The following is a 13863-nucleotide window of genomic DNA, read 5'->3' on the forward strand; positions in this document are numbered from 1 at the left end:
CGTGAGACAGGGACTGTGTCCAACTGTATTTGCATATATCCATCCCAGCGCTTAATAATAATGATAATAATAGTAGTAGTAGTAGTAGTAGTAGTAGTAGTAGCAGTAGTAGTAGTAGTAGTAGCAGTAGTAGTAGTAGTAGTAGTAGTAGCAGTAGTAGTAGTAGTAGTAGTAGTAGCATTTGTTAAGCCCTTACTATGTGCCAGGCATTGAACTAAGCTTTGGGGTGGATATAGTGTCTGCCATATTGTACACACATAACAATTGCCAAGATTATTATTATTTTACAGATGAGGTAAGGAAGTCAGAGAGAAATGAAGTGACTTGCCCAAGGTCACCCAAGAGGTATGTGGTGGACCTGGAATTAGAACTCAGGTCCTTCTCATTCCCAGGCCTGTGCTGTAGCCACTAGGACACCCCGCTCATTTATTGAGCGTTTTACTATGTGCACGGCACTGTTCTAAATTTTCGGGAGATTGCAAAGCAACACATACGACAGTCACGTTTCCTGCCCCACCACAAGATTTCAGTCTCGAGGGGGAGAAAGACAGACATTAATATAAATAATTCATGGTGTATAATACATTTATTCAATCGTAATTATTGAGCGCTAACTGTGTACACAACACTGTACTAAGAGCTTAATTCAAAGCTCTCTGCATTAAGTAAGCATGTAAGAACTTAGATAATTAGTCTGGTTTAGAGAAGCAGCGAGGCTCAATGGAAAGAGCACGGGCTTGGGAGTCAGAGGTCATGGGTTCTAATCCTGACTCTGCCACATGTCTGCTTTGTGACCTTGAGCAAGTCACTTAACTTTTCTGAGCCTCGGTTACCTCATCTGTAAAATGGGGATTGAGACTGTGAGCTTCACGTGGGACAACCTGGTCACCTTGCATCCCCCCAGCGCTTATAACAGTGCTTTGCACATAGTAAGCGTTTAACAAATTCCATCATCATTATTATTATAGTGGAGAAATCAAGGGACTGATGGTCCTGCCTCTGGCCTTTTCATGCCTCCGCCTCTACACTTTGAGCTCGTTGTGGGCAGGAAGGTGTCTGTTTTTATATTGTCCTTTCCCAAGTGCTTAGTACAATGCTTTGCACACAGTAAGTGCTCAGAAAATACTATTGAGTTGAAATGAATTCGGACAGGAAAAAAATGCATGGTATTTGTTCATTCATTCATTCATTCAATCGTATTTATTGAGCGCTTACTGTATGCAGAGCACTGTACTAAACGCTTGGGAAGTACAAGTTGGCAACATATAGAGACAGTCCCTACTCAACAACGGGTTCACTGTCTAGAAGAGGGAGACAGACAACAAAACAAAACACGTGGACAGGTGTCAAGTCGTCAAAACAAATAGAAATAAAGCTAGATGCACATCATTAACAAATTAAATGGAATAGGAACTATGTACAAGTAAAATAATTAGAGTAATAAATCTGTACAAACATATATACAGGTGCTGTGGGGAGAGGAAGGAGGTAGGGCAGCGGGAATGGGGAGGAGGAGAGGGAAAAGAGGGGCTCAGTCTGGGAAGGCATCTTGGAGGAGGTTTGTTCTCAGTAGGGCTTTGAAGGGAGGAAGAGAGCTAGCTTGGCGGATGTGTGGAGGGAGGGCATTCCAGGCCAGGGGGAGGACATGGGCCGGGGGTCGACGGTGGGACAAGCAAGAACGAGGTACAGTGAGGAGGGGAGCGGAGGGTGCGGGCTGGGCTGTAGAGGAGAGAGGGGAGATGAGGTAAGAGGGGGCGAGGTGATGGAGAGCCTTGAAGCCGAGAGTGAGGAGGTTTTGCTTGATGCGTAGGTTTACTGGTAGCCACTGGAGATTTTTGAGGAGAGCAGTAACATGCTCAGAACGTTTCTGCACAAAGATGACCCTGGCAGCGGCGTGAAGTATAGACTGAAGTGGGGAGAGACAGTGGGTTGGGAGATCAGAGAGGAGGCTGATGCAGTAATCCAGCCGGGATAGGATGAGAGATTGAACCAGCAAGGTAGCGGTTTGGATGGAGAGGAAAGGGCGGATCTTGGCGATGTTATGAAGGTGATACAGGCAGTTTTTTGTGACGGACTGGATGTGAGGGGAGGACGAGAAAGCAGAGTCGAGGATGACACCAAGGTTGCGGGCTTGTGAGACGGGAAGGATGGAAGTGCCGTCTACAGTGACGGGAAAGTCAGGGAGAGGGCAGGGTTTGGGAGGGAAGATAAGGAGTTCAGTCTTGGACATATTAAGTTTTAGATGGCGGGCAGAAATCCAGATGGGGATGTCCTGAAGGCAGGAGACACGAGCCTGAAGGGAGGGAGAGAGAGCAGGGGCAGAGATGTAGATTTGGGTGTCGTCAGCGTAGAGAGGATAGTTAAAGCCGTGGGAGCGAATGAGTTCACCATGAGGGTGAGTGTAGACAGAAGGGGACCAAGAACTGATCCTTGAGGAACCCCTACAGTAAAGGGATGGGAGCGGGAGGAGGAGCCCGCAAAGGAGACTGAGAATGAACGGCTGGAGAGATAAGAGGAGAACCAGGATAGGATGGAGTCTCTAAAGCCAATGTTGGCTAGCGTGTTGAGGGGAAGGGAGTGGTTCACAGTGTCGAAGGCAGCTGAGAGGTCGAGGAAGATTAGGATAGAGTAAGAGCCGTTGGATTTGGCAAGACGGAGGTCATTGGTGACCTTTGAGAGGGCAGTTTCGGTAGAGTGTAGGGGATGGAAGCCAGATTGGATAGGGTCAAGGAGAGAGTTGGCTTTGAGGAATTCGAGGCAGCGGGTGTAGGCGACTCATTCAAGGAGTTTGGAAAGGAATGGTAGAGGGATATAGGGTGATAACTTGAAAGGGAGGTGGGGTCAAGAGTGGACAGTTTTAGAATGGGGGAGACTTTTAGGATTTTTTTAGGATTTGCTAAGCACTTACCATGCGCAAAGCACTTTTCTAAGCGCTGGGGCAGGTACAAGATAATCAGGACCCACAAGAGGGTTATAGTCTAAGTAGGAGGGAGAACAGGTATTGAATCCTCATTTTGCAGATGGAGGAACTGAGGTACAGAGAAGTAAAGGGACTGGCCCAATGTCACACAGCAGGGATGTGGCAGAGCAGGGATTAGAGCCAGGATTTTCTGACTCAATCATATTTATTAAGTTCTTTCTATGTACAGAGCACTGTACTAAGCACTTGGGAGAGGACAATATAACTGACACTTCCCTACCCTCAACGTCCTTACTGGTTTGGAGGCAAGAGCCCGGGCTGGGCAGTCAGAGGACGTGGGTTCTAATCCCTGCCACGCCACTCGTCTTCTTTGTGACATTGAACAAGCCACTTAATTTCTCTGTGCCTCAGTTTCCTCATCTTTAAAATGGGGATTAAAACTGTGAGCCCTACTGATTGATCAGCCAGGTCACATAGAAGCAGGACGCTCCCACGCCCCCCCCCCCCCATACATCGCAGTTCACTTCTCCCATCACCCGCTCCCAGAGAGACGGAACTGAGACCTAGAGAAGTGAGGTGACTTGCCCAAGGTTACACAGCAGACAAGGGGTGGAGCCGGAATTAGAACCCAGGTCCTTGCGACTCCCAGGCCCATGATCTCTCTAGCCATTAGGCCGCACTTCTTTCTCTTGCTCAGCTCTCCATTTTGGGTTGACTCTGGCGCTCCCCTGAGGTGCCTGGTGAGGTTGCCACGGCTACCCCATCACCATTCAGTGTGGATGTTCCTGCCGGGCTCGGCGGACCAATTGCAACTTTTGGCCCCTGATGTCTCTGACCCGATCAATCAGAAAGTGCACAGAGGAGGCCATTACACCCCAGATTTCGGCTCCACGAAGTTTCCAAGGTGAGGTTTTCTCCTCTTGAGGATATAACTTTCTCCTCATTACTCTGAACTGGTAACAACTCAAAATAAACTTAGCTCATTCAATTCATTCAATCGTATTTATTGAGTGCTTACTGTGTGCAGAGCACTGTACTATACAGCTTGGAAAGTACAGTTCGGCAACAGATAGAGACAATCCCTATCCATCAACGGCCTCACAGTCTAGAAGGGGGAGACAGACAACAAGTAGACAGGCATCAATAGCATCATAATAGATAAATAGAATTATAGATATGTTCACCTCATTAATAAAATCAATGGAATAATCAATACGTACTAATATACACAGGTCCTGTGGAGTGAGGAAGGAGGTAGAGCACAGGGAAGGAGTCGGAGAGCCGGGGAGGGGAGAAGAAGCAGAGGAAAAGGGGGGCTTAGTCCGGAAAGGCCTCCTGAAGGAGGTGAGCTCTCAATACGGCTTTGAAGGGGTGAAGTGTGCTACTTTAGCAGATGTGAGGAGGGAGGGCGTTCCAGGTCAGAGATAGGACATGGGCCTGGGGACGACGGTGGGACAGACGAGAACGAGGCAGAGTGAGGAGGTTCGAGGATGGACTCTGGCTGGACTCTGACTTAATTGATCTCGCTGTTGACTTCCTTTTCCCTCTCCTTTCCCGGGGGCCTGAATCATGACCTGAAGAGACATAAGATGTTGACAAGTGAAAAGTTTCGGGAGTAGGGTTGACCTTTCCCCAGCAGACTGCAAATGAAGCTGTGTTTTGGATCATTTTTTTTTTTTAAAAAGAGCCTGGGCACGGGAGTCAGAGGACCTGGGTTACAGATGTGCAAGTGTAAATACGTTCACAAATGTTAGAATTCGCCAATGACTTTAAATATGCCCTGGAATTTGCTCCCTTTATTCACCCCCTCTAATCCTGCCTATTCTTAGTAGTAGGAGCTTGCAATCTAATCAGTACAACAGAAATAGCAGGCATATTCCTTGTCCACAGTGAGCTGACAGTCTAGTAAAGCCGACTCCACCACTTGTCTGCCGTGTGACCTTGGGCAAGTCACTTAACTTCTCTGTGCCTTAGTTTCCTCATCTGCAAAATGGGAATTAAAACTGGGAACACTGTGTGGGACAGGGACTGTATCTAACCTGATTACCTTCTATCTACCCCAGCGCTTAGAACAACACCTGGCACATAGTAAGCGCATAACAAATACCTTATTAATAATAAAGCCCCTACTATAGTGTAGTGGTAGGAACTTGCAATAGAATCATTAAAAAAAAAGTTTTACAAATAATCGGAGCAGGAGAAAGGTAAAAGATACTGTAGGAAGCAGTTCAAGTACTAGTAGTATTTACTGAGTGCCCACTTGGTGCGGAACACTGTCCTAGGTGCTTGGGAAGAACAGAGGAAAGAAGAAACTTACACTTTGGTGAGGGAGACAAACAATGAAATATTTACAACTAAGTGGTTAAAATAAATAACCTAATAAGCAGAGGTACAAGTGTAAAGAAGTTCAGAAGTGCTAGAATTGGCCAATGACTATATCTTTGCCCTAGAATTAGTTCCCTTTATTCACCCCCTCCCTCAGTCCCAAAGCATTTATGTACATATCCATAATTTATTTCTATGAATGTCTGTTTCCCCCATCTAGACTGTTAGCTCGTTGCAGGCAGGGAACATGTCTACCTACTCTGTTACATCGATTTATTGTACTCTCCCAATCCCTTAGTATAATGCTCTGCGCACAGTAAATGCTTGGTAAATACGACTGTTGATTGATCGATACTGAAAAGTGGCATGTCCTAGTGCATAGAACACGGCCCTGGGAGGCATAAGGACCTGGATTCTAATCCCAGCTCCACCACTTGTCTGTTGTATGACCTCAAACTAGACACTTCACTTCTCTGGGCTTCAGTTCCCTCATCTGTAAAATGGGGATTAAGACTTTGAGCCCCTTGTGGGACAAGGCCTGTGTCCAATCTGATTAGCTTGTACCTAACACGGCATTTAATAGAATGCCTGACATATAGTAAGCACTTAACAAGTACCATTAAAGAATATTGCTTTGCATTCTGGGAAATTAATTGAGAAACATCTGAATAAATAATTGACTCAGTATGCATATGCCCATCAGTGCCAAAGATAGGAATGAATACATAAGCATCAAAGGAGGCTGTGAGGTCGACTTGGAACTGGGGAAGGGATTTGGGAAGAATTCCTGGAGGAGGTAAGACATCAATTAATCAATCTATATTTATTGAGTGCTTCCCATGTGCACAGTACCGTACTCAGCGGTTGAGATAGTCCAATACCACAGAATTAGCACGCACGCACCCGGACATGCGGGAAAACGTGCTTACACTGAAATTTCCAGAACCAAATGTAAAATTCCCCTTAGGATTCTGGTTGTTCTTTTTCTGAAGCTCCTCGCGGGGGGATGTAGGTATAAGGGGAGAGAAAGGATGGGATGAGATAATAACAATAATAATAATAATTTGTTAAACGCTTACTCTGTGCCAAGCACTGTTCTAAGTGAAAGGGTAGATACAAAGTAATCAGGTTGTCCCACGTGGGGCTCACAGTCTTAATCCTCATTTTACAGTTGAGATAACTTTGAGGCTCAGATAAACTGAGTGACTTGCCCAAAGTCACACAGCTGATAAGTGTCAGAGCTGGGATTAGAACCCATGACCACTGACTCCCAAGCCCGTGCTCTTGCCACTAAGCCACGCTGCTTCTCGTGATCTTCAGAAAGACAGAACAGCCACCACTCCTGCTGTAGAGACTAATTCCAAGTCGGCATCATTCCTTTCTGCTGCCTTTATTAATGATGATAATAATAATAGTAATATTTGTTAAGTGATTTCTATGCCAAGCACTGTACTAAGTGCTGGGGTAGGTTCAAGATAATTGAGTTGGACGTAGCCCCTGTCCCACATAGGGCTCACAGTCTTAATCCCCATTTTACAAATGTGGTAACCGAGGCACAGAGAAATGAAATGACTTGCTCGAGGTCACACAGCATACAAGTGGCAGAGGTGGCGTTAGATCCCAGGTCCTTCTGATTCCCAGGCCAGTGCTCTACTCATTAGGGCATACTGGTTCCCCAAGTACGTAGGAGAGTACAATAGAACCATAGAACAGACGTAACAGGTGAGAATGTCAGATTAGCAATGTGTCAGACTGAAGATTTTCCTCTTCTGTGTGCTTAGTACAGCGCTCTGCACACAGTAAGTGCTCAATATATACCACTGATTAATTTATTGATTGAATTTACCGTTGATTTATTTATCTATGTAAATATTGAGGATGGATGTAAGGTTATAGGTGCTAAGACTGGCTATCGTTTTGATGCAATCAGGATGATTAGAATTAATTGGTGAAGGCTTCCTGGAAAAGGTAGGATTTTAGGAGGAGTTTGAAGATGTGGAGGACTTCGGTCTAGGCTATTTTAAGGGGAAGAGAACTCTAGGCCAGGAGACCTACAGCAGCGAGGATTAGGAGAGAAGAAAGACAAGAGCGAGATACACCTGATAGGTGATCTCGGGGTAAGGAAAGAATGAGAACCGAAAAGTAGTGGGTGAAGACAGCCTACACGAAAGATCAATTGATCAATCAATCAACTGAAGCATCGTGGCCTAGTGGAAAGAGCCTAAGCCTGGGAGTCAGAGGACCTGGGTTCTAATCCTTACTCTGTCACTGATCTTCTGTGTGACCTTGGATGTGTCACTTCACTTCTCTTCACCTCAGTTCCTCTTCTGCAAAACGGGGATTAAAATGCTGAGCCCCACGTGGGACATGGACTGTGTCCAGCCTGATTAGCTTATTCCTACCCTAGCGCTTAGTACATAGCGCCTGGCGCATAGTAAGCTCTTAAAATCCACCCTACATATAAAACAGAAAAGAACCTCGGTGAGGGAAAAATGAAGAACGGGTTTTTTTTCTCCACTCCTTCAAATCTCCAAGAGACCCTTCCTGACTAGGCCCTCATTTCCTCTTCTCCCACCCTCTTCTGGGTCGCCCTTGCATTTGGATTTGCTCCCTTTATTCACTCCTCTTTCAATTCGACAGCATTTACGTTCATCTCGTTTTGAGCAGGGACTGTGTCTATTTATTTTTATATTGTACTCTCCCAAGTGCTTAGTACAGAGTTTTCACACAGTAAGCGCTCAATGAATACAATAGAATGAGTCAAGGAATATCCATAATTTATTTATAGTAATAACAATAATTATGATATTTGTTAAACACTTACTATGTGCCGAGCTATAAACCCGGAGATAAGTGGTTGTCCCACTTGGGGCTCACGATCTTTATCCCCATTTTACAAATGAGGTACCTGAGATACAGAGATTTTAAGTGGCTTGCCCAAGGTCACACAGTAGACAGGTGGAGGAGGCTGGATTAGGACCCATACCATCATCAATCGCATTTATTGAGCGCTTACTGTATGTGGAGCACTGTACTAAGCGCTTGGGAAGTACAAGTTGGCAACATATACAGACAGTCCCTACCCAACAGTGGGCTCACAGTCTAAAAGTGACCCATATCCTCTGACTACCAAACCTGGGATCTTGCCACTAAGCCACGCTGTTTAATGTCTGTCTCTCCCTCTAGACTGTAAGGTCACAGTGGACAGGGAATATGTCTACCAAGCTTTATTGTATTTTACTCTCCCAAATGCTTAGTACAGAGCTCTGCACAGAATAAGTGCTTCATAAGTACGAATGATTGATCGAAGGACTTTTAGCCTAGCCTGGAGAAGGTCAAAGAGTCAATTGATAACTTTATTTGGGACTGTGAGGAGAGGTGGACCAGCTTCCCAAGGCCAATTAAGGAGGAAATGAGCTAAGAGAGAAAGCAGGAGAGATTTGGATAAAATCACGATTGCAGTATTTGTTAAACCCTTATTATATGTCAAGCCTTGTATTAAACGCCTGGTGAATAGAACACAGGTCTGAAAGTCAGAAGAATCTGGACTCCAATCCGACTTGTCTGCTGTGTGACCTGGACGAGTCACTTCACTTCTCTGTGCCTCAGTTACCTCATCTGTGAAATGGAGATTAAGACTGTGAGCTGTGTCCAACCTGATACCCTTGTATGTATGCCAGTGCTTAGTACAGTGCCTGGAATGTAGTAAGCGCTTAGCGAATGAGTAGTTGCAAGTTATTATTATTCATTTATTCATTCATTCAATCGTATTTATTGAGCGCTTACTGTGTGCAGAGCACTGTACTAAGCGTTTGGGAAGTACAATTCAACAATAGAGACAATCCCTGCCCACACCGAGTTTACAGTCTAGAAGGGAGAGAAAGGCAACAAAACATGTTTTGTTAAGCACTTACTACGTGCCACTCGTACTAAGCACTGGGATAGATACAAGGTCACCAGGTGCCACATGGGACACACAGTCTAAGGAGGAGGAAGAATGGGTAGGGAATCCCCATTTCATAGATGAGGAAGCTGAGACCCAGAAAAGTGAAGTGCCTTGCCTAAGGTCACTCAGCAGGCAAATGGTAGAGCCGGGACTGTGAGCCCGTTGTTGGGTAGGGATTGTCTCTATCTGTTGCCCAATTGCACTTTCCAAGCACTTAATACAATACTCTGCACACAGTTAGCGCTCAATAACTACGATTGAATGAATTAATGAATGAATGAACCAGGTCCTCTGACTTCCAGCCCCAAACCAGTTCCACTCTAAGGATATTTTTTTTTCTTTAGAGTATTTGTTGAGCACTTACTATGTGCCGGGCACTGTACTAAGCTCTGGGGTAGGTTCAAGCTAATAGGACTGGACACAGTCCCAGTCTCCATTTTACAGATGAGGAAACCGAAGCCCAGAGAAGTGAAGCGACTCACCCGCGGTCACCCAGTAGATGAGCGGGATTAGCATAGCACCCAGGTCCTTCCTGCCCACGGTCGGATCGAGCTAACTGCCCGCGGATGGCAGAGGGAAACAGGACTGGGGTGACCGGCCTCCTCCTGATGGGGCTGTCGGACCCGCCGGAAGTGCGATTCGGGGCCTTCAATGTCGTCTACTCGGCCACGTTCCTGGCCAACGGTGCCCTCCTCCTCGTCCTCCGCGCCGACCGCCATCTGCACATGCCCATGTAATTCTTCCTAGCCAAACTGTCGTTGCTGGACGTCTCCCGCCCCACCGCCCCGGTGCCCAAGATATTGTGGGGCCAAGCCACCGGAGACCGACGATCTCGTTGTCCGGGTGCACCCTTCAGCTCTATTTCCTAGTGGCCCCGGTGGGGATGGACGTCTTCCTCCTGGCAGTCACGGCCTCTGAGCATCGCTTGGCCGTCCTCCGCCCTATCTGCTACGCTGTTCTCATGGACGGGAGGGTTTGCGTCGCACTGGCGGCCGGAGCCTGGCCGGCCCGCTTCCTCAGCTCCCCCCTGCACGAGTCCTTCAACTTCCCTATGACCTTCTGCCGCTCCAATCGGGTGGGCTAGTACTATTGCGACGTCGCTCCGGTGACAGGCCTGTCCCGCTCTGGCGGTGGGCGGGATCAGCATCTTCTCCATCACTTTAGGCTCCTACGTCCTCGTCGCGGCCGCCATCTTGAAGAACCGCTCGGCCGAGGAGAAGCTCCGGGCCTGGTCCACCTGCAACTCCCGCCTGCTGGCCGTCGGCCTCCTCTACGGCCCCGTCATCTTCACCTACATCCGGCCATCTTCCGGTCACTCTCCCGGAAGCGACGGGTTCGTGGGCATGCTTTATGGCGTCCTCAACCCCGTCATCGACAGCCTGAGGAACGAGGAGGTCAAGGGGCCCTCCGGAAGTTACTGAGGCTGATGTTAGGCCCGCTGGGGTCTCATTGGCACCCATAGGAGCGCTATGGACTGGATTCGCCCGGGAGCCGGTGCGCTGGACTAAGCGCTTGGTAAAAAGCAACAGGAGACTCATTCCCTCATTCATGAATCATTCAGTCAATTTCGTTTATTGAGCGCTTCCTTTCATTCCTTCTTCCATTCAATTGTATTTATTGAGTACTTACGGTGTGCAGAGCACTGCATGCAAGGTACTGTACTAAACACTTGGGAGAGTACAATATAACAATAAGCAGACCTTTTCCCTGCCCACAGCGAGGTCGCAGTGAGTTCTGATCCTGGCTCCACCACCTACTTGCTGTGTGACCTTGGGCAAGTCACTTCACGTCTCTATACTGTAGTTATTGAGTGTAGCTCTACACTGTAAGCTTGTTGTGGGCAAAGAACGTGTCAGGTTATTGTTACATCGTACTCTCCCAAACACTTAGTTCAGTGTTCTGCACATGATAAGCGTTCAATAAATACGACTGAATGAATTAAATGAACTCTCTATGTCTCAGGTCCTTCATCTATAAAATGGGGGTACAATACCTTTTCTCCCTCCTACTTGAACTGTGAGTCCCATGAGTGAACTGATCATCTTGTGTCTACCCCAGTGTTTAGTACAATGTTTGGCATATAGTACGCGCTTCAACAAGTGCTCTAATCAGTGAAATAGATCAAAAGGGGCTGACAGCTGGTGGACTGAGAATAAAGGATTAAAGGGACACTGAATCTATAACTTATTTGAGTGTCTGTCTCCCCCTGTTGTCTGTAAGCTTATTGTACTCTCCCAGGTGCTTGGTACAGTGTTCTGCACGGTCAGTGCTCCGTAAATATGACTGCTTGCTTGCTTGAATGATTGATTGATAGATATACATAAATGTACAGACAGATTTAGAGAAACAGTGTAGCGAAGTGGATAGAACACGAGCTTGGAATTCAGGGGGCCTGGATTCTACTCTCAGCTCTGCCATTTGCCTGCTGTTTGACCTTGGGCTCGTCATTTCACTTTTCTGTGTTTCAGTTTATTTTTCTATAAAATGGAGATTCAAATCATGTTGCCCTTTTTACTTCGAACTGAGCCCCATTAGGGGCAGGGACTGTGTCTGACCTGTTAAGCGTGTGTCTACCACAGTGCCAAGTATAGTGCTTGACACAGAGTAAGCACTTAACGAATGCCATAATATTGATGCTGATGATGATATTAATACTAATACTGTTAATAATGATATTATGATTACGTATGAGAATGGAATACTAGACACTTCGCTTCTCTGTGCCTCAGCTGTCTCACCTGGAAAATGGGGATGAAGGCTGTGAACATCACGTGGGACAACCTGATTACCTTGCATCTACCTCAGCATTTGGAACAGTGCTTGGCATATAGTGAGCACTTAACAAATACCATTATTATTATTACTATAAGTTTTGCTACTCTTTTATATACCCTCCCCAGTATTTAGTGCAGTGTCTAACACTCAATAGGTCTGTGATAGAATGAAAAGAGTAAAACTGATAGCACGTTATCTCCTTTGCCCTGTAAATTTCTTGAGGGTCTGGGACAAGTGTCTCGTACTCTTTCAAGCATTTAGTACAATACCTACCACTGAGTAGGGGCTCAATAACTGCCAGTGACAGGTTGATCTCATGGATCTCCATTATACTGTAATTTATTCGAGGGAAGGAAACGTATGACTTACTATTCATTCAATCGTATTTATTGAGCGCTTGCAGTGTGCAGAGCACTGTAATGAGCGCTATTATCTTATGTGCTTCATGGATTTGAAACAGCACGGTCTACTGGAAACAGCATGGGTCTGGGAGTCAGACGACCTGAGTTCTAATCCCGGCTACTCTGCTTGTCGGCTGCTTGACCTCGGGCAAGTCGCTTGACTTTTTTCTGCCTCAGGCTCCTTGTAAAATGGGGATTCCATCCCTGTTCTCCCTCTCCTCTACATAGAGAAGCCAGTTAACTTCTCTGTGCCTCAGTTAACCTATCTGTAAAATGGGGATTAAGGCCATGAGCTTCATGTGGGACACGGACTGTTTCCTATCCGATTATCTTTCATCTACCCCAGGGTTCAGTACAGTGCCTGGCACGTGGGAGTTGTTTAACAAATGCCATATAATAAGCAGAAAAATGTAATAGACTGTGAGGCCAGTGTGGGACAGGAAATGTGTCCGACCCGATTTAGTTGTATCTACCCCTCTGCTTAGTACAATATCATAATAATAATAACAATTATAAAGTACTTAGTATAGGGTTAGCACTCAGTAGGTACTCAATAAATGCCATCAAGTGATCGATTGTGTATTGTGAATTTGGTAGCTCCAAACAGTACAAAAAGGACTAATACAGAGAGCTGGTTCCCCTGGAGGACTGTGGGGAAAATTTACCACACTTAGGGAAGGTTGAAATCCTGATTCGATTATTTTTTTCTAAGTGGTATTTGCTGAGTTCTTGCTATTTGCCAGGCATTGTACTAAGCGCTGGGGTAGGTATCAATTAATAAGGTTGGAACAGTCCATGCCCATATAGGGCCCACAGTGAATTTAACAGTCTAGAGGGGGAGACTGACACTCTCCCAAGCCTTTAGTACAGTGCTCTGTACAGAGAAGTAATTCAATAAATACTATCAATTGATTAATACATATTTATGCATCTGCCTATTGTTGTATTTATTCTTATACATACTTACACTTACTCAATTTTTTATTCAGTCATTTCATCCTGACACATTTCCTGTTAAAACCTCATTTTTCCTTCATCTTTTATTCTTTTAAATACTTTTGATTTCTCCCCCCATTGAATTGTAAGCTCCTTGAGAGAAAGGCACTGCGTCTGTTTCTTCTCTTGAACCCTTCTCAGTGCTTAGTACTTAATGCTGAATGCTTATTACAGTACAGAACTCAATGCTTAGCTCAGTATTAAGGTCCCAGTCGGCTCTGATAAACATCGCTGATTGATCAATTGGATAGGGAAAAAACAGCTAGAAACCAAATTTGTCCTGTATAGAAGTTTGGAAAATGGCCACCCTAGTGTGCGTGTATACATGTATGGATGCGTATGTATGTGTGAGAGTGTAGGTAATAATAATAATAATAACAATAATAATAATAAAACAGTGGTATATGTTAAACCCTTACTATGTGCCAAGCACTGTTCTAAGTTTTGGGGGAGATACAAGGTAATCAGGTTGTCCCACGTGGGGCTCACAGTCTTCATCT

General features: G+C 45.7%; 1 protein-coding gene across 1 annotated transcript; it reads left to right on the forward strand.

Moving 5' to 3' along the window:
* Positions 1 to 9757: 9757 nt before the first annotated feature.
* Positions 9758 to 10612, forward strand: LOC119922685 (olfactory receptor 1020-like). Its single transcript, XM_038742381.1, has 3 exons — positions 9758 to 9875; positions 9989 to 10266; positions 10304 to 10612. The coding sequence occupies exons 1-3, from the start codon at positions 9758 to 9760 to the stop codon at positions 10610 to 10612; spliced, it is 705 nt and encodes a 234-aa protein (XP_038598309.1).
* Positions 10613 to 13863: the final 3251 nt, after the last annotated feature.

Source organism: Tachyglossus aculeatus, unplaced genomic scaffold, assembly GCF_015852505.1.
Source record: "Tachyglossus aculeatus isolate mTacAcu1 unplaced genomic scaffold, mTacAcu1.pri scaffold_118_arrow_ctg1, whole genome shotgun sequence".
In the NCBI taxonomy this organism is placed as follows: Eukaryota; Metazoa; Chordata; class Mammalia; order Monotremata; family Tachyglossidae; genus Tachyglossus; species Tachyglossus aculeatus.